Source organism: Ictalurus furcatus, chromosome 6, assembly GCF_023375685.1.
Source record: "Ictalurus furcatus strain D&B chromosome 6, Billie_1.0, whole genome shotgun sequence".
NCBI lineage: Eukaryota > Metazoa > Chordata > Actinopteri > Siluriformes > Ictaluridae > Ictalurus > Ictalurus furcatus.
In genome coordinates this window covers 31196924-31217481 of record NC_071260.1, presented here as the reverse complement: position 1 = coordinate 31217481, position 20558 = coordinate 31196924, and the positions used below count along the sequence as shown (strand labels likewise).

The 20558-nt window shown below is 37.4% G+C and overlaps 1 protein-coding gene across 2 annotated transcripts; it reads left to right on the top strand.

Annotated features, from left to right (window-relative positions):
* The first annotated feature begins 680 nt into the window (after positions 1-680).
* LOC128609190 (MORC family CW-type zinc finger protein 3-like) lies at positions 681-20181 on the top strand. Of its 2 annotated transcripts, none has more exons than XM_053627658.1 (18): positions 681-840; positions 6729-6801; positions 7369-7501; positions 7667-7890; positions 8289-8442; positions 8731-8878; positions 9235-9363; positions 9488-9607; positions 13454-13557; positions 13756-13851; positions 14318-14446; positions 14646-14717; positions 16511-16550; positions 17833-17908; positions 17992-18049; positions 18139-18415; positions 18610-18892; positions 19169-20181. In XM_053627658.1, the coding sequence occupies exons 1-18, from the start codon at positions 802-804 to the stop codon at positions 19201-19203; spliced, it is 2190 nt and encodes a 729-aa protein (XP_053483633.1). In that variant the 5' UTR covers positions 681-801; the 3' UTR covers positions 19204-20181. The 2 variants fall into 2 exon arrangements, with proteins under 2 accessions (XP_053483633.1, XP_053483632.1); XM_053627657.1 differs by having other exon boundaries at positions 17830-17908.
* Positions 20182-20558: the final 377 nt, after the last annotated feature.

Genomic DNA, 20558 nt, shown 5'->3' with positions numbered 1-20558 from the left:
ACATATGTAATGCCTATGAATGCTTTCAGATTCTTAATCCTAAAATAGTGGCCATTGTGCAGGTACAAGAACACTGTCTTGTGATGAGGTATGTCATTGGACGTATACTTCAACATACCATTGCACGATCTATGGAAGACCACTATTTTTATGTGTAACAACCACTCAAACCATGTGATATCATTAAAACTTATCTTATGCTGTTCACGCCGTAGTCTTCATCAGTCTCCGCTATAGGTTCTAGATCACGTATGTTTCGATAAGCACCACCATGTTTACCACGTGCTATAGACACATATAGATCCAAGATGTCATCAACTTGTAAATTAGAGTTACTTTGCATAATCTTCTCAAGCTGATTTGTGAATACGTCCACACTATAATCGTTTTAGGTGCCAAGACAGCGTTAACATCAGAGGTTAGAGTAGGACCTTCTCAATGTTCTGTTGATTAAACCCCCATCACCAGCCAACAGTCTGGAAAACGACACTATATCGGCCATAATATTATGCAGGTATATAGCGTAGGTTGCCAAGTCTGTGGTAGACATCACACACATTAATATGACGCTGTATCTCCCCCCCACACACACACACACGTCACACCATAGACTAAATCTTTAGTATTTCTCTGTAGTGTAGACTAAGGATCCACTCTCTGTGGTGAGTCATAGGGGTGGAGTTTCATTAAAGTCAGTATAAAAGTTTATGCCTATTTCCTGTATTTCAAAACTGCTGAAGAGTCTCCTGCTCCTTCATCAGAAGCTCACTTTGGAACTATAGACAGCAGATTTATATAAAGATGGCAGCACCAGCAAATAGAGGAATACCTTTATGCTTGGTAAGTACTTATTTAATTAGGTTAAACTATAACCAGCTATCTTTTTGTATACTGTAGGAATAAATGTTGAAATTAATTCATACAAAACAGGTGTATTCTTTATTTCTTATAAAACAGGTGTATTCTTTATTTCCTATAAAACAGGTGTATTCTTTATTTCCTATAAAACAGGTGTATTCTTTATTTCTTATAAAACAGGTGTATTCTTTATTTCTTATAAAACAGGTGTATTCTTTATTTCTTATAAAACAGGTGTATTCTTTATTTCCTATAAAACAGGTGTATTCTTTATTTCCTATAAAACAGGTGTATTCTTTATTTCCTATAAAACAGGTGTATTCTTTGTTTCATATAAAACAGGTGTATTCTTTATTTCTTATAAAACAGGTGTATTCTTTATTTCTTATAAAACAGGTGTATTCTTTATTTCTTATAAAACAGGTGTATTCTTTATTTCTTATAAAACAGGTGTATTCTTTGTTTCATATAAAACAGGTGTATACTTTATTTCATAAACCAGTTATAACAGTTTGAGTTTGAGGTATGCAGGTGCCTTTTTACTGCTGCTCCTGTTACTGTTTTGTTTGTTTTTGTTTGTTATTTTAAGTCATATTGTGTTAAATAACTGCGAGTTTTTTAATGTTATATTGTTTTTAGTGCCATCACGATTGCGATGTACTGGTGCCATTTTATATATTTTGGACTGTTTATTTCTGTGTTCTCTCCTGACATCTTTGTCCCTACCTGTCGATGTAAGACAACAAACTGCTCCATACTGGTGTTGATCTCAGTAATTTAATACCGGTTACCTGCATGGAGATTAAACCACTGTCGTTTCCGCTTCAGAGTCTGGTTTACGCTGCATTATTCCGTGAATAACAAGGCGCCGCTTTTATCGGATTTTCTTACAGATAAAAAGCTGGACTTGTTGTTTTTAACCAAAACCTGGCATTAAGAAAAGGATGGACTTCTGTTTAACTAGATCACTCTAGCGGGCTTTAGAGTATTTTACCTCCCGTGGCTATCTGGCAGAGGTAGAGGCATTATTGTGGTTTACACCCTGAAGTTCAACATAAGCTCTGTGTCCGTTCCCCACTTTCCATCATTTGAATGCCTGGTCTTGAGTATTTCTGCTCCTGTTTCTACCATCATCTCTACAGTCTATAAACCACCTAAGGCTAAGACACATGCAGCTTTTTTGACAGAGTTTGCTGACTTCCTGTCAATGTTGAGAATGAAGTTTGACAGAATTCTAATTGTGGGAGATTTTAACATTCATGTTAAAATTTCTGTCGCTAACTGATTGTTTTACCTTCACACAGTTTGTAACTGACCCGATTCATAACAAGGGCCATACGCTGGATCTCGTGATTGCAAACGGCTCGTTTGTATCGCAGTTTTCATCTGTTGACATTGGACTGTCTGATCATTCATCTGTCTTTTTTAACCTGGAATTGTATCATCCAAGTGAGCCTACCATCCGAACAGTAACCTTCCCAAAGTGGAAGTCTATTGATCAGACAGCCTTCTCCAATTCGGTTGTTTCCACCTTAAGCCATCTTCATCCCTCATCTCTGGAGGAGAAAGTTCCACAGTTAAATTCTGCTCTTGCTGCTATTCTTGACTATTTTGCTCCTCTAAGGTCATGTAAGGTCACATTCGCCCGCTCTGCTCCTTGGTATAATGACAATCTGTGCTCTAGAAAGGCTGCTTGTCAGAAAATGGAGCGCAAATGGTGCCTTACTGAACTGAATGTCTACTATCAAGTGTGGAAGGATCTTCTGGGTGATTATCGAGCACTAATGGAGACTGAAAGATCCTCTTACTTCTCTCAGGCTATTGTAAACAATCAAAATAATCCCAGACACTCGTTCCAAACCATAAACAGATTGCTTCAAGTTAATGCAGGTTACTACTTTGCCTGTTTCTCAGCAGCTATGTAATTCTTTTCTTCAGTTTTTTAATTCTAAGATTGATAATGTTCGCAAAGAAATTCCTGTCACACCTGACTCTGCCACTTCACTCCTTCGTCCATCTGGGTTCACTGGTGCTTCTTTCACTCATTTCTCACTGCTTGATTCTGAGGCTTTCACAAGGGAGGTATCGAGCATGAAATCAACCACTTGCTTGCTGGATCCAATTCCCACGAATCTTTAAATCGTGCGTTGATGTTTAGTGCCGTACTATCCTCAGCATTATAAATGAATCACTGGAGACTGGGGTCGTTCCAGCAGTACTAAAGACTGCTGCTGTTACACCTGTACCAAAGAAAGAATGTTTCCGTGGATGATTTTAACAATTTCCGTTAAATCCCATTTCAAATGTTCCGTTTTTGGCAAAAAATACTTGAGCGTGTTGTTGCCTATCAACTATGTAATCATCTTACAATTAATAACCTTTTTGAACCCCTGCAGTCAGGTTTTCGTAAACTTCACAGCACTGAAATGGCGTTGGTCAAAGTTTCCAATGACTTGTTGATGGCCTCTGATTCTGGTACTATATCCATTCTTATTCTTCTTGATCTTAGAGCTGCTTTCGATACTGTGGATCATGGTCTTTTACTTACCTGCCTTGAAAGTGTTTTTGGTGTGTCTTGGACAGATTTAAACTGGTTTAAATCGTATTTTACTGACCGTTGTCAGGCTTTGTTCTAGAGACTCAAAGTAAAATGAGGAACCTTGGAGTAATTTTTGATACCAGCCTTTTTGTTCAGAGCACTGTGAAGGCATCCATTTTTCACCTCAGAAATATAGCTAGACTGTACCCAATGCTAAACTTCTCTGTGGCTGAAAAGCTGATTAACTCATTTGTTGTCACTCGGCTGGATTACTGTAACGACGTTTTAGCCGGAGTTTCTAAATCCACAATTAACTAACTGCAATATGTTCAAAACTCTGCTGCCAGGATCTTGACAGGAACCAGGAAATGAGATCATATTACTCCTGTTTTGGAGTCCTTACACTGGCTCCCGGTCAGGTTCCGTGTCGATTTTACGATCATGATGTGAACATACAAGGTTACTTTATCTGGTTACTTATCATTACTTATCATTACTCATTACTTACTCATTACTTATCTGGTTTATTAATCCCTTACACCCAAAATCACAGACTACGCTCCTCACAGTGTAATTTGTTAACTGTTCCACAAACCCTCCGAAAATCTACGGGTGACAGGGCTTTTTCTGTCTATGCTCCTTCACTTTGGAACACTCTTCCTCCTGAACTCAGGGAAGCTCAGACCTTTGACATTTTTAAAGCTCAACTTAAGACATACTTTTTTAAACTTGCATTTTGTCTGCTGATGTCTTATTATTATTATTATTTTATAATCATTATTATTAACGTTGTTGTTGTTCTTATTAACTTTTATATGTTTTATTTTTCTGTGTACTACTTATTTTATGTGCAGCGCTTTGAGAAGCTGCTTTTAAAGGCACTTTATAAAATAAAGTTTATTATTATTATTATTATTATTATTATTATTATTATTATTATTATTATTATTATTATTATATAAAACAGGTGTATTTTGTATTTCATATAAAACAGGTGTGTTTTTATTCATTCCCCTGCACATTTAATTTGAGATGTGAGATAAATTATTGAGTTAATTAACGATAAATTAGTGAATTTTATGAAGTAAAATTGTTTGAATTGAACAACTGAAGTATACCTGTCGGGTTACACTTTCCTTTCTCAAAACCTTGTTTTGGGTAGGGTAACTTTCACTTTCATTTCATCATTACTGTACTCAGGAAGTGTGATTGTTGTTCAGACAGGAACAATCAGCAGTAGCTATGTGGTGGGCTTTTAAAGTCTAGAAGCAGTATGTATACAAAACATATCTGCAATGTAAGAGTGCGCTGGTCCATTTAAAGCTTTTAAAACCAACAAACAAAACTATCTTCTCAATCCTACAATTAACGAGATAATGAATAGAAACTGACACTGGAGTAATATGATTCCTCTTCTTTGTATCTAAAAATAAATGAGCTACAGAATATTGAACTAGTTGTAGATTTGTAGTTTTAGCTCTTGGTTAAACCCTAAGGTTGACTCCCAAGTGGCACAACAGAAAAGTGTTTGCCCTGTTCGTCAGAATTCATGAGTTTGAATCCTGAGGATGCTACAGTCATCTGTGGCTGGAAGCCTCTCTCTCCTCTGTCAATCACAGTGATACTAGCTAATGATGGGCCTCTGTGAGCTCATGTTTGCAGAAGAGGACAGACACGCTGTCCTCCAAGTGTGTTACGTTGTCCTTTGACGCAGTATGAGAGGCAGTTTAAAGATATGGCTGGATAACTTCAATTGTCTCAGAGGAAGCAGATGTGATGGAGGGAAGATGGAGGGAAGCTGGTTGATGGGTGGGATTTGGCAAGTGACCAAATTGTGAAGAAAATGGAGAAAAATAAAAGCTAAATATTACCCCAAGGTATCTTGCATGGTATGTGACAAAGTGTATGAGAACCCAAGTTTCCTTAAAAGTACATTTGGGCAGACTGAACAATGTGACCAGTTGTGTTTTCATTTAGAAGAAAATTACTTTTAAAATTACAAATTTAACATTGACTATTCACTGAGCATCTTTAAAAGTAGAGGCCACCAGCGATGTCAGAGAAAGATACAGCTGTATGTTTATGTACAGTATAATGATATCATGTTTATGTATAGTTTGTCTCTGTGAGAGCATGTACAAGAAAAAAAAAAAAACATGTGGGAACCCCAGAAGTGACCATGGTGGTTGAGGAAAAGTGGTTGCCTATGTTGAGAGAGAAAAAATAAACTGAGTACACTGCTCCAGGCACTCACTGAGTAGAGTATGACCTACATTGTCAAAAGTGGCACTTGAATAGAGTAAAACCAGAATGGTGCGATGAGTAACAGGTCATTGGTCACATTTTAAGATTCTGTACTGTAAAAAAACAGACTGGAAAACTTCATTAATTTTTATGATTCAAAATGTAAATAAAAATAAAAGACGTTTTGAGATGGCTCGGGTGTTACTCAATACTCTAGAATCCAGATTATGCTTTTTTAAAAAAAGAGATTGGATCACTGCATGCTTAAAATGTGCTGGCAATGTGCCAGTGATTAAGCTTGAATTATTTGCCAAAACATCAATAAATCGAATTTCTTTCAACCAGAAGGATGGACCATCATTATGTGGTGTTGTACTAGACTTCATATGAGAAACTGTATATTATCTGAGAAAGATATATATATATATATATATATATATATATATATATATATATATATATATATATATATATATATATATATATATATGTTTTTTTTATCGAAGACTACAGTGCATGATTAACTAAAGGAAAGGTCAATAGTTAAAGGTGTAATGTAGAATCTACAGTACTTCAATCTTCATCATTCATTCATCTTTAATAACTGTTTTATTCTGATTTAATGGTCTTCTCAGGTTTGACAGAGAGGTGGAACGAGTGCAGCTTTAATTCCACAAAAAAAAAAAATTTATTCTGTGACAATGTTTTCAAAATAATGTTCAATAAATATTGAGGATACTAGAACTTTAACAGCCTTTAAGTTTTAAAACTTTAAGTTTTTGAGATCTTAAATGACAGTTGTAACTTGCCTTCCTTCCACCTTGCCACTTCCATCAGTTCTCCTGTAAAACAAAGAAAAAAAGAAGATCAACATTTTTGCAACTTTTGCTATCATTTTGTCATTTTTAAGCAGGTTAGCTTATCTATTTTTCTGTGAGACTTTGTAAAAGAAATGAAAAATGCTACTAATTGCCCTTTATAAATCTGTAAATCTAGAGCACTAAACAAATATTGGAACATTTATTCATCATTTATAGCAGCCTTATGTGTCATGGTACTGGATTATCATATTTGTTTCCTCCTAAAGATCAATCCACGGTACCTGCACACAAACTCCACTAGCCACACCTGGCCATTCAGTGCTATAGCAGAACTGATCGGTGAGTCAAAACTGCTTCTTTATTCTTCTTTCCTTCATCCAACTGATTACTGAACCCTTTTTCATAAAGAGTTGAAATCTTCCACATTCTGAGCTACTGGCAATGTTCTAGCTGCTTGACAAGGACAGTTCTAGAGACTAACCCTTAGGGACGATGTACAATATGCAGACAACAAGGAAATAAAAATACTTTTGCATATGAATACAAGAAGTAATTTGTACACATACGTGTGTGTGTGAATACCAGTTAACTGGTATTGTGAGTAAACATCAGTCACTTACCCCCAACAATGAAACACTGAAAATGGGGTCATGCAATAGACTGGCATTTGTTCCAGTGTGTATCCCGGCCTCGTTACCAGTGTTCCCAGGATAGGCTGTGGATCTACCACTACCCTGAACAGAATAAAGAGGTTACTGAAGATGAAATGAATATTAACTCTTTTGTTTTTTTCAAGGTTAACTTAGGTTTATGCTTTTTAGAGCTTAAACATGTCAACAGTAAAGCAAACTGTGCCTTAGTAACATTGGATAGTATCAGATTTGTCCTGTTTTGTTTTGTTGACAGACAATGCTTATGACCCAGATGTCAGTGCAAAACAACTCTGGATTGATAAATCAGTGATCAAAGACCAGGACTGCCTCATCTTCATGGATAATGGAAATGGCATGGACTATGACAAGATGCACAAAATGCTCAGGTAGGAGTGTGTTCATGAAGCATGTGTTAGCCTTTAGAGGGGAATTAGATCATCCAGCAATTCACTTTAACTACAAATTTGTTGATGTGTAAACAGTGTATAGTTTCTCCTTTTACTGACAAAGCCCTCTCTCTCTCTCTCTCTCTCTCTCTCTCTCTCTCTCAGTTTTGGCTTCAATGATAAGCAGACAATAAGAGGCCATGTTCCAGTGGGTCTTTATGGTAACGGTTTTAAGTCGGGCTCCATGCGCTTGGGGAAGGATGCCATTGTGTTCTCAAAGAAAGACAGCACCATGTGTGTGGGTCTTCTGTCACAGACTTACCTCGAGAAGATAAAAGCACAAAATGTCATAGTGCCTATTGTCATGTTCACCAACACCGGACAGACTGATATCCTTTACCTAGAAACAGAGAGATAGGTGGCTATATTTAATATGAATGGTGGATAGAAGCATTGAATATAAAATTTATAATGCATTTATATATGCAAGATATAAGATTATTTTAAAAATCAATAAAACAATGTATAGTCAACCATCTAACCACTTAAACTGTTACACTGTTCTTCATTTTATTCATTTTATATTATAGCATATTATGCAGTAACTACTATGAATTATTCAGTGTGTATATAGTAAATCTAATATGAAATATATGTAGTTATGAGGGTGAGGAATGTGCAGGAAATACTGGGCCTGTCAGTGGGATAGGAGTATAAAGGTAAATTGATGCTTTCTGAGAATCTAAAGGATCCTCTGTGTAGTTTGGTCCTTAACCTCGCTGCTCACTCAGTGCTTCACCGGAGCATGCAGAGAGTCTCCATGATATCCTGACACATTCTCTGTTTAACACCAAGGAAGAACTGCTGTCTGAGTTCAGTGTCATTGATGGGTTGTGCACCAACTCAAGTGGAACACGCATCATCATCTGGAACCTACGCAGGTGAACATGCAGAGGGTTTGATTTCTTCACTTCTTCCTAAGGATGTGATGGAATACAACATTTTAATGTAGTAAGGAAGTCTAATATAGTTATACAGCTAACATTATGCAATAACATTATAGTTTTCATATAATATATCATTATTATAGTATGATATAAACGTGTCATGTCACTTGAAATTTGCTGCAAAAATGTTTGGACAGCGTAGCCTACCTTATTTTGCTGAGGACCACGGGCGATATTGTGGGTTGTCAGAAATTATATACATCACCAATTATTCTGCTACAGAACACCTTCAGGAGAATTAGAATTTGATTTCATGAAGAACCGTCACGACATCCGGATCCCTGTTGATGTGTACGGGAGAACCGGGGAGACAAACAAGCGGCAGGCAGCAGGTGGTGTGTCAGTGCCTGAGAGTGAATATTCACTGCGGGTGAGAATTTTAACAGGAAATATTACATGAAAATTGTGTTATTGGAGATCACTGGCTGAGTTCACTAAGGTAAGAGGGGTCATTTCAGAAAGCAGGATTTTAGACTTACTAGCATTGAAATAGATATGTCTTAATTAGGCAAGAAATACTTTTGTCCTGGTTGGACACATGGATCTAAGTGCAAGTTGTTATTAGCAATTAAAATCATAAGGCAAACTGTGGTCAAACAGAAAGATTGAACATCAGACAAACATTACAATTCAGGTCCGTAAATGTCAAAGTGAAAGGAGAAATCAGAAACAATACTCAAATCACACAGAAATGGTCATAAGTCTTTTTTTTTTTTCTTGATTCAGGCATACTGCAGTATCCTGTACCTGAAGCCAAGAATGCAGATTATCATTAAAGGGAAGAAGGTGGAAACTCAGTTGGTCGCTAAAACTTTAGCAAACGTCTTGACGGACACATACAAACCTGATTCTGTTGTATCCTTATGCCAAATATTACAGCACCAGAATGTAAAAATATACCCAATGATGCACAAGTAAGAGCTACTTATTAAATTATTCAAATATTTTAAATGCCATGATCCTTAAGTCTTTGTCTCAGAAAAAGGCAATAACAATCACATTTGGCTACAACACCAAGAGCAAAGAGCACTACGGATTGATGATGTACCACAAAAACCGTCTCATCAAAGCCTATGAGCGTGTCGCCTGTCAGCGCAAGGTGAGGATCATGCAGTTTATTTAATGCTTAACGTGTTTATATTTCTTCAATCATTTGCATACAGGAACAGAATAGAGAGAGAACAAATCAAGAATAGACAGATAAACACATATTCAGTGGGGGAAATAAGTATTGAATGTGTCAATTTTTTTTTCAGTAAATATATTTTCAATGTGGTTATTCACATGAAATGTTCAACAGACATCAGTATTAACTCAAGAAATCTGGAAATATAAAGACTTCACAACATTAAAGTCCATAAATAAAGTTATGTGTAATAAAGTGGAATGACACGGGGGAAAAAAAGTATTGAACACGTTAAGAAAAATCAGTTCTCTAAGGCAAGGAACCAGCTGAAATCCAAAAGTAATTACACCCCCTATCTGTGCAAATTAATATCAGCTGGGATAGCAAATTAATGGTCTATAAAAAGGCTTTTCATTACCAAGGTGTCACACAAGAAACATCTCATGATGGGTAAAAGCAAAGAGCTCTCCCAAGACCTTCACAACCTTATTGTTGTGACACATATTGATGGAATTGGATACAAACATATTTCAAAACTTCTGAATCTTCCAGTAAGCACCATTGTGGCCATTGTTTGCAAGTGGAAGCAACATCACGCCATCATCAACCGGCTATGCACAGGAGCTCCTCAGAGGATTTCTGACCAGGGAGTCATAAGAATAGACAGAAGAGTAGCCCAAGAGCCAAGGACCACTCGGAAAGAGCTCCAGAAACACTTGGAGGCAGCAGGTGCCATCGTCACAGAGAAAACAATAGGCAATGCACTCCACTGCTCACGCTCACCCCGCAAGACTCCATTACTAAAGAAAAGGCATGTTGAAGCTCATTTAAAGTTTGCTGCAACTCATTTGGACAAGCCTATGAAATACTGGGAGAGTGGAGTCTGGTCAGACGAGAGCAAAATTTAACTTTTTGACTGTCATACTACACACAGTATTTGGAGAAGAAATGGCACTGCACATCACCCTAAAAACACTATACCAACAGTTAAGTCTGGAGGTGGAACCATCATGGTGTGGGGCTGTTTTTCATTGCATTGTACTAGCAGACTTCATATAATTGAAGGAAGGATGAATGGAACCCTTTACCGGGAAATTCTTGAGAAGAATCTGCTTCCATCCACCAGGATTATGAAGATGAGATGTGGGTGGAGCTTCCAACAGGACAGCGATCCAAAGCATACAGCAAAGGAAACTCTCAATTGGATTCAGACAAAAAAAAAATCAAGGTGTTAGAATGGCCCAGTAAATCACCTGACTTGAATCCAATTGAACAAGATTTAAAGACAATATGTTTAGAAGAATGGGTCAAAAATCACACCTGAATACTGCTAGCCATTAATTTCTTCATACAGGAAGCGTCTTGAATCTGGCATTACAAACAAAGGCTTCTCCACTAAGTATTAAATAAATTTCAGTTAGCATGTTCAATACTTTTTTCCCGTGTCATTCCACTTTATTGCACATAACTTCATTTATGGACTTTAATGTTTGGATTTCTTTATATGTGTGGATTTCGTGAGTTAATACTGATATCTGGTGAAAATTTCATGTGAATAACCTCATTGGAAATATATTTACAGATTTTTTTTTATTCAATAATTATTTCCTTGACTGTAGTTACTTTATATTTGAACTTTATATATAACTTCAAAATTTGAGAAAAAAAATGTAATTGTTCTAAAATGGACACCCTTCAAAACAATCTCAGAATCTAATTAACTCATTACACATTATTTGACTCATTTGGCAAGCCAAGAATTTTCATTACAAATAACAATTCCAGAACATAACAAATGCTCTGAGTCTTTAAACATAGTACTAACACTAAACAAGTAAAACTCCCAAATGACAGCAGGGACCTGCATGAAAGAGTCATGAGAAGGAAACCGTACCTACGACTTAATTGGAGAAGTCAGTGTCTGATGTATGCAAAACCACATCTATATAGATAAGCCTGAGACACTCTGGAAACAAGTGCTGTAGACTGACGAAGTAAAAATGTAGTTCTTTGACCACAATCAGTAAAAGGTATGTTTGGAGAAAAAAGGATAAGCATTTAATGAAAAGAACGCTTTGCCAACTGTTGATATGTGTTTATTATGTTTTGGAGTTGTGTGGCAGCCAGTTGCACAGAAAATTCCAGTAAATTAATTCCAGTAAATATAAGAAAATTCTGGGATTAAATGTGACCCAGACTGAAATCTGAAGCTGAAAAGAGATTGACTTCCACAACATAACTGATCCAAAACATACCTCAAAATCCACCATGAACTACTTTAAGAAATGCAAGCTGAAGCTTCACAGGCCACTGAATTAACTATTATTGAAGATCTGTGAAAAGATCTTAAATGGTGCTGTGCAAGCAATGTCTGCCAAGGGGGATATTACTAAATTCTGATTTTGTAGGGTGTCCAAAATTTTGTGGAATCAAAAAAGTAGACCCTTTTAGAATAAGGGGTTTAGATCCCTGTTTAGAACATGGGGTTCCACTCAACTTTTTCTTGTTGAGGACAAGGGTTCTGGCTTCTGCCCTGTTCTTGATCTGACAGGACTGAATTGTTTTATGAAAGTCCTCTAAGTTTGCAAGCTAAAGTTGTTGGACATTGCTCCTTCCATGTAGCCATGAGATTGGTTCACAGCTTCAGCTCTGGGATGTTGGTGGGTTTCCTCACATGAACTGTTTGCTTCAGGTTCACAACATTTCTATTGGATTAAGGTCAGGACTTTGACTTGGCCATTCCAAAACATTAACTTTATTCTTCTTTAACCATTCTTCGGTAGAATGACTTGTGTGCTTAGAGCATTGACTTGACTTGCTGCATGACGCACTTTCTCCCACGAGTTTTCGTGTATATTTTGCTGGTATAATTCAGAATTCATTGTTCCATCAATGATGGCAAGTCGTTCAGGCACAGATGAAGCAAAACAGGCCCAAACCATGGTATTACCACCAGCATGTTTCCTAGATGGGATAAGGTTCTTATGCGCTAATGCGGTGTTTTCCTTTCTCCAAACATAGCACATCTCATTTTAACCAAAATGTTCTATGTTTGTCTTATCTATCCACAAAACATTTTTCCAATAGCCTTCTGGCTTGTCCACATGATCTTTAGTAAACTGAAGAGGGGCAGCAATGTTCTTTTTCAAGGGCAGTGGCTTTTTCCTTGCAACCCTGCACACCATTGCTGTTCAGTGTTCTCTTGATGGTGGACTCATAAACATTAACATTAGCCAATGTGAGAGAGGCCTTTAGTTACTTAGAAGTCACTCCGGGTTCCATTGTAATCTCATGGTCTATTACATGACTTGCTCTTGGAGTGATCTTTGTTGGTCTCCACCCCTGCGAAGGGTAACAATGGTCTTGAATTTCCCCCATTTGTACACAGTGTGTCTGACAGTGGATTGGTGGAGTCCAAACTTTTTAGAAATGGTTTTATAAACTTGTCCAGCCTGATGAGAATCAACAACTCTTTCTCTGAGGGCCTCAGAAATCCCCTTTGTGCCATGATACAAATACAAATCTGCTGATGTTTTAGGTTATATTTATGCAGATATATAGAAAATTCTGCACAGCTGACTAATCAGAGGTTGGGCCACTGCACATACTTGCACAAGATGAAAACCTTTTATGGGTAATTACAGATTATAGCTAATTGTGCTTGAGCACATGTAGACCAATATGCAAAACTACTTACTGTATATCAGGGCCTTTCATCATGCAAGAAAATACATAATCAGATTCAGTTCAGGGGTAATTTTATGAAGTAAACAAAATTGTCTTTTATTCATGATATTGAGAGTATTTGTTATGTTCTAGAACCAGGCCGACAGAAGAGCAGTGGGAGTTATCGGGGTAATAGAGTGTAACCAGCTCACACCAACTCACAACAAGCAAGACTTTGATGATACTGAAGAGTACAGGTGTGTTTGAGTAACATGTTCAGATGACCTATGACTTTCAGGAGTGCAGGAATTAATTATCTATATACAGAGGGTTGAAGATAGTAATTATACAGTATGAGTATTATCTTAATTATCTTAAGACCACTGATGTTTTAGATTGACAGATTTTTTTTAAATCATTGATATAGTAAAGTATGCTATTTTGTGTCTGTGCAGGAAAATCTTAAAGAATGTAGGTAAGAAGCTCGAGGAATATTGGAACCAACAGGTATATGTACATGAGCTTAAACCTAACTGCACTGAGGATACTGTGTAAGTTTAAAAGTCTCTCTCTCTCTCTCTCTCTCTCTCTCTCTCTCTCTCTCTCACACACACACACACACACACACTCACTCACTCACTCACTCACATGGTCAGGTATTAGTTTGCTGGCCAAAATTATGAACCTCAGGTATTTTCTTTTTGGTTGAGTTCATAATTTGAGTCACGAAGTTGCTGGAAAAATATTAATAGTAACTTGGACAAATTTTGAATATACTGTCAGTCAGGCGGGAGCAGTAGTCAGATATAAAATACATTTCTAATAATATTCAATATAACTTTGTTAAAGTCTTAAACTGCTATGGGCACAAGTCAGATATTACAGGTTTCCAGGTTGTGACCATTACAGCAGAAGCAACACTGTTTGTGCGCTGACACATCCTGTGTAAAAGGCCACATTCATTAACATGGGACTACATTTACATAAACATTAACAAATGATTGTGTGGACTCACAGGAAGCAACCAGATCAAAACTGTATTCAGTGTGATAATTGTCTGAAGTGGCGAAAACTTCCAGATGGAATTGATCCTAAAAAGCTCCCTAAGAAGTGGTTCTGCTACATGAACTCTGACCCTCAATTCAGGTGTGCTTGTGTATTTCTTTACCTTCCTGTGTGTGTGTGTGTGTGTGTTTGTTTGTATGTGTGTTTGTGTGTGTGTGTGTGTGTGTGTGTGTGTGTGTTTGTGTGTTTGTTTGTATGTGTGTTTGTGCTTGTGTGTGTGTGTGTGTGTGTGTGTGTGTGTGTGCATGTGTGTGCTCATGTAAGTGCTTGATTCTCACAGGAGTTGTACAGATGAAGAGCCTGAGGTTTATGATGATGAACAACCCAGAAACCAGAAAACCTACAAACAACAGTGAGAAATGAATCCTCTCATTTCCAATAAATATTTCTACCACAGTATACTGGAGGTGGATTTAAGTAATGAATATGATGTCAAAGTGTAGACTTCCAGCTTTAATTTGAGGGTATGTACAGTATCTCACAAAAGTGAGTACACCCCTCATATTTTTGTAAATATTTGATTATATCTTTTCATGTGACAACACTGAAGAAATGACACTTTGCTACAATGTAAAGTAGTGAGTGTACAGCTTGTGTAACAGTGTAAATTTGCTGTCCCCTCAAAATAACTCAACACACAGCCATTAATGTCTAAACCGCTGGCAACAAAAGTGAGTACACCCTTAAGTGAAAATGTCCAAATTGGGCCCAAAGTGTCAATATTTTGTGCGGCCACCATTATTCTCCAGCACTGCCTTAACCCTCTTGGGCATGGAGTTCACCAGAGCTTCACAGGTTGCCACTGGAGTCCTCTTCCACTCCTCCATGACGACATCACGGAGCTGGTGGATGTTAGAGACCTTGTGCTCCTCCACCTTCCGTTTGAGGATGCCCCACAGATGCTCAATATGGTTTAGGTCTGGAGACATACTTGGCCACTCCATCACCTTCACCCACAGCTTCTTTAGCAAGGTTATCATGCTGGAATACTGCCCTGCGGCCCAGTCTCTGAAGGGAGGGGATCATGCTCTGCTTCAGTATGTCACAGTACATGGTGGCATTCATGGTTCTCTCAATGAACTGTAGCTCCTCAGTGCCGGCAGCACTCATGCAGCCCCAGACCATGACACTCCCACCACCATGCTTGACTGTAGGCAAGACACACTTGTCTTTGTACTCCTCACCTGGTTGCCGCCACACACGCTTCACACCATCTGAACCAAATAAGTTTATCTTGGTCTCATCAGACCACAGGACATGGTTCCAGTAATCCATGTCCTTAGTCTGCTTGTCTTCAGGCTTTCTTATGCATCAGTGCATTTAGAGGAGACTTCCTTCTGGGACGACAGCCATGCTTGACCAATTTGATGCAGTGTGCGGCGTCTGGTCTGAACACTGACAGGCTGACCCACCACCCCTTCAATCTCTGCAGCAATGTTGGCAGGACTCATTCGTCTATTTCCCAAAGACAACCTCTGGATATGATGCTGAGCACGTGCACTCAACTTCTTTGGTCAACCATGGCGAGGCCTGTTCTGAGTGGAACCGGTCCTGTTAAACTGCTGTATGGTCTTGGCCACTGTGCTGCAGCTCAGTGTCAGGGTCTTGGCAATCTTCTTATAGCCTAGGCCATCTTTATGTAGAGCAACAATTCTTTTTTTCAGATCCTCAGAGAGTTCTTTGCCATGAGGTGCCATGTTCAACTTCCAGTGACCAGTATGAGGGAGTGTGAGAGCGATGACACCAAATTTAACACACCTGCTCCCCATTCACACCTGAGACCTTGTAAGACTAACAAGTCACATGACACTGGGGAGGGAAAATGGTTATTTGGGCCTAATTTGGACATTTTCACTTAGGGGTGTACTCACTTTTGTTGCCAGCGGTTTAGATATTAATGGCTGTGTGTTGAGTTATTTTGAGGGGACAGCAAATTTACACTGTTATACAAGCTGTACACTCACTACTTTACATTGTAGCAAAGTGTCATTTCTTCAGTGTTGTCACATGAAAAGATATAATCAAATATTTACAAAAATGTGAGGGGTGTACTCACTTTTGTGAGATACTGTACATCTGAATCAGGTGAATGTGGAAGGAATTACAGCAGTTTTTGTCTAATCTTGTGTATATGTTTTGAAACAGTGAGCGAAACCAGAAGTTGCAGCAGGAGAACTGGAAGCAGGTGATGACATGATGTTTTAATGTTTGTTTAGGAATGTGAAAAAACACTACTTGGTAGTGATGAGATCCATTTTGTACATAGGCTAGATAGGTTTTTTTTCTATAAATTATCTGTAGCAAAAAGAGAAACTATTTCCAAAAGATTATTTATGTTGTATGTGATTCCAGAGCTTTGCAAAAAGATGTGAAACAAAAAAATGAAGTTCTCAATCTCCTTTTCTGTATTCTTGTTTAACCATTGCGGTTGTTTAAATATATGAGATTGGTATGATTACCTGAGAAGACTAAACTCTAAATCCCTAAACTCCACCAAATTATGTCTTTGCTAGTCATCGGAATAATTGTGTGGGTTGTGTGCATTGCTTTTACAAGATGAGCCCCAGGATTATTTTCTTTATCAGGTCAGCTCTCATTGTTCAGTTGATTGACTTTGTAATGAACTTAATGGTGATGTGTATAGGACTGAAGCTTTAACCAGCAAGATATTGCTTTGATGAGGAAAGAACAGGACCAATATAAATATCAGCATTTTTGAAGTTGATCATCATCCCCATATTAGCTAGACTGTGATATATAGTGCTGTGAAAAAGTATTCTGATTTCTTCTGTTTCTGTGTATATCTCACACTAAATTGTTTCAGAAATTAAAACAAAATATAAGATAAAAACAAAGGCAATCTGAGTAAACACAAAATACAATTCCCTTTTAAAGGGAACTCCATGTTGCGTTAGCTGAACGCTATGGGAAGCGCCCATGTGCGTGACCGGTATCTGAAGCTTGTCTAACATCATGCCTATTTATAGGCCTGCCGTGATCAGGTGACGTCGCAGTTAAGCGTGCCACGTGTTGAGGAAAGTTCAGGGCCTTGTGTGTCAGCTCTGATACAGCATCAGTAACTTCACCTGAAAATACTTCTACTACTGCAGCACTTCCCTCAGTCCATAGTCATGCACCCACACATTCACACAAACATTTAGAATATAAAGATTATCTGAAGTTGCGCATTATCCCTATATTAGCTAGGCTCTGAAATAAATGCACTTAAACATTATATAGAACGGTCATGGTGGATCTACAATGTGGCATGATTTTAATGAACGTGGTGATAGAAATATGCACAGTTAAAAGGAAAATATGTGTAATATGGATCATGGGTTAAGGATCTTTATGGATTCATAATTACAGAATCTATGCATTACAGTGTGAGAATTGCTTGATTAATCAAATATTCACAGTTTTCGATAATTCCATATCCTTCATCTGCATGTTTTTCCGCTCAGCAGAGGCCGTCTATTCCCAAGTCATCCTACCAAAAGAAACCCAGCTCTGTCCTTATTTCCTCTTCTCACACAGGGGCCGGTAAAGACCTATTTTATCTACGTGTGTATCCGTCTGCATTTACTGTTTACAATTTTGTTGTAATTTGTGTTTTAACCCTTTAGACACCAGACCTTCTGTTAACACTTTAGATGACACTCAGCTCCCTTCTGTTCCTGGAAGGTACTCTGTCACTCCCTCTGTCTCATGCACCTTCATAATAGTGAGGCATTATGAGTATCCTGAATGCTTTAATTTCTCCTCCATTTCAGGCAGAAGAGAGCCCTGGACTCAAATCAAGAGAATCCAGATAACAAGAAAGCCAGAAGTATAAATTCTGGTCACATTCCAGATAATTTGCCAACATCCACAGTCTCAGCTGAGACTTTTTGTTCACCTGCCATGTTCCCCCCTGATAGTGGTGCTAATGAAGCAGAAAGGAAGGATGTTGAAAAAGTGAAGAAGCAGCAGAGCAATGAAATCACACAGCCCACCTTTGAAGTTGAGTACCTGCAGGCCATGCAGACAATAATGCAGCTCCAATATATGGTGAGAGACCAAGAAAAAGAACAAGACTAGCTAATGGATATACTAATGTTGTAAATGTTAGAAGGGAAAATGCAACCTAAACCTAAATGCATATAACCTAAGTAAGTCGAAATAAAATGCATTACCAGATGAGGTGTGAGTTTGTTTCATGTCCTATTACTGCAATTCTGATCTTGTCCTTCCCTCACACTCAGGTGGAGAATCTAAAAAATGAGAAGTGCAGTTTATTGGCCCGCTGTGAGAGCCTGGAGAAAGATTTAGAGAGGGTAAAGAGAGAAACTGAAAAGGCGAAGGTACGTGTGGAAGATCGAGGGGTCCAGACAGATTTTCATATTTCCTCCCATGAAGAAAGTGCTTCAACTTCATCGAGAGCCTCCAACTCAGGAAGAAGAACAGACTTTGGTACACAGCAGCATGAGACACAGGACAGACCAAAAATGGGACAAGAAACCAGTAACCCACAGTTACTGTTTGCAGGTAAGTTATCTAGAAATTCTAGAACTATGCAGGACAGTACAATTACAATACAATATGTATTATATTTCTGTACGACGAGACAGTTTGCGCAGTTCAAAATGATATAAAACTGTAGATTATCTGGCATTTGAGACAGAAGCCATAGTCCTGATCTATAACACAAGAACTCAAATAGAGTTTCCCTCTTTCACAAGAACTCAAATAGAGTTTCCCTCTTTCACAAGAACTCAAATAGGGTTTCCCTCTTTCACAAAAATTCAATTTTCTTTCTTTTAGCCCCAGATCAAGAGAACGTCTCCTGGTCACCTTAGTCCCTGCGCTGGACCTACAGCAGGTGAATTATGACTGCAAAGCCATCGATGAAATTCTCACTCAGTTTGTAGATGAGAAAGAGTCAACGTCTGCATAGCAGAAGAGCAAAACCTTTTAAAGCACATTAATCATTTGGTTGGTTAATGCAAAATTACTTACTAAATTACTTAACAATTTCTTAATATGCCTGACTCTTACATATACTTTTTTGAATTATTCTTGACTAGTCATGAAGATTTCAGCAGCTACTACCACTTCAGAAATGTTTCTTATTAATCATTAACAACATTTATCTTTGTTTAGTTTTTATTTCTTGTATTTAAACGTAAACATTGGTATTTTATAAGAATGTGCAAACTATATTTTTAGATATACAGCTCATGTGTAGGCTTTAAGGCTTCCTTTTTTTCTGTTTCTTTTGAATCAGCAATTGTTTTCAAATTCTATGCTTAAAATGCTTAGAGCAAATTCTATGCTGTGTGTGTATATATAGTGTCTGTATATAACATTGTATGCAAAGTAGGGACAAGAAACAACATGTAAATGAGACTTTAGTGGTTTCTCAATAGCACTAACAAGTTCAGATCTCGTACACAGCACACATGTAATTATGTCTCAAACAGAAACACAAATTAAAGGTGATAAGACTCTTTTAATCAAAAATGCAAAAAGTTACATTTGAAAGCTCTCATTAATAATACAAACTTAATGAAAACTACAAAAGCAACTTTACCATAGTAATAAAATATATTTCTCAAAATTTTGAGGATATTGAGACAAAACTGTGAGAAAAAAAAATTAAAATAATAATATAATAGAATGGACTTACTCAATTTTACTAAAAATTTACCATTTTTAATATCTGGCCTTTGGTTGTATTTTTACAACCAAAGTAATTTTTAGGCTTAATAAATCACACTGACAATGCTGAATTAATCCATTTGTAGTTTGCACCACTCTGTATTTGACCTTTTTAGTTAGCACTCAAATAGCATATTCATTAAGGCAAACAGAGGTGGCATTCTGCTCAGGTTAGACATAATCCTCCACTGACTCCTGTTAAAAAAATCAGTGTGCACATTTTTTTAGCTGTTAGAAAGTTTACACACGTTTTTACACAAGCAAATTTTTCTATATCAGAGTCTCAGTATAATGTGTTAACAGTATGATGTTCTATGTGCTCTTTGTCTGTTGGTTTCTTTTCTGTTTTCTGGTTTGTTTGTTTTTTTGTAACTCAGGGCAACTTTGGTACTTTGAGGGTTTGCTGTCAATGTGTTTTCCACAAATTAAATCATTGAAGTATGGCAAAATAAATGAGTGCCTTAGAAATAATAATAATAATAATAATAATAAT

Coding starts and splice junctions, on each gene's coding strand:
- LOC128609190 (XM_053627657.1), top strand. CDS start 802: ATGGCAGCACCAGCAAATAGAGGAATACCTTTATGCTTG. Junction 14,718..16,510: donor CAGAAAACCTACAAACAACA/GTGAGAAATGAA, acceptor GTTTTGAAACAG/TGAGCGAAACCAGAAGTTGC. Junction 18,050..18,138: donor CTCCCTTCTGTTCCTGGAAG/GTACTCTGTCAC, acceptor CCTCCATTTCAG/GCAGAAGAGAGCCCTGGACT.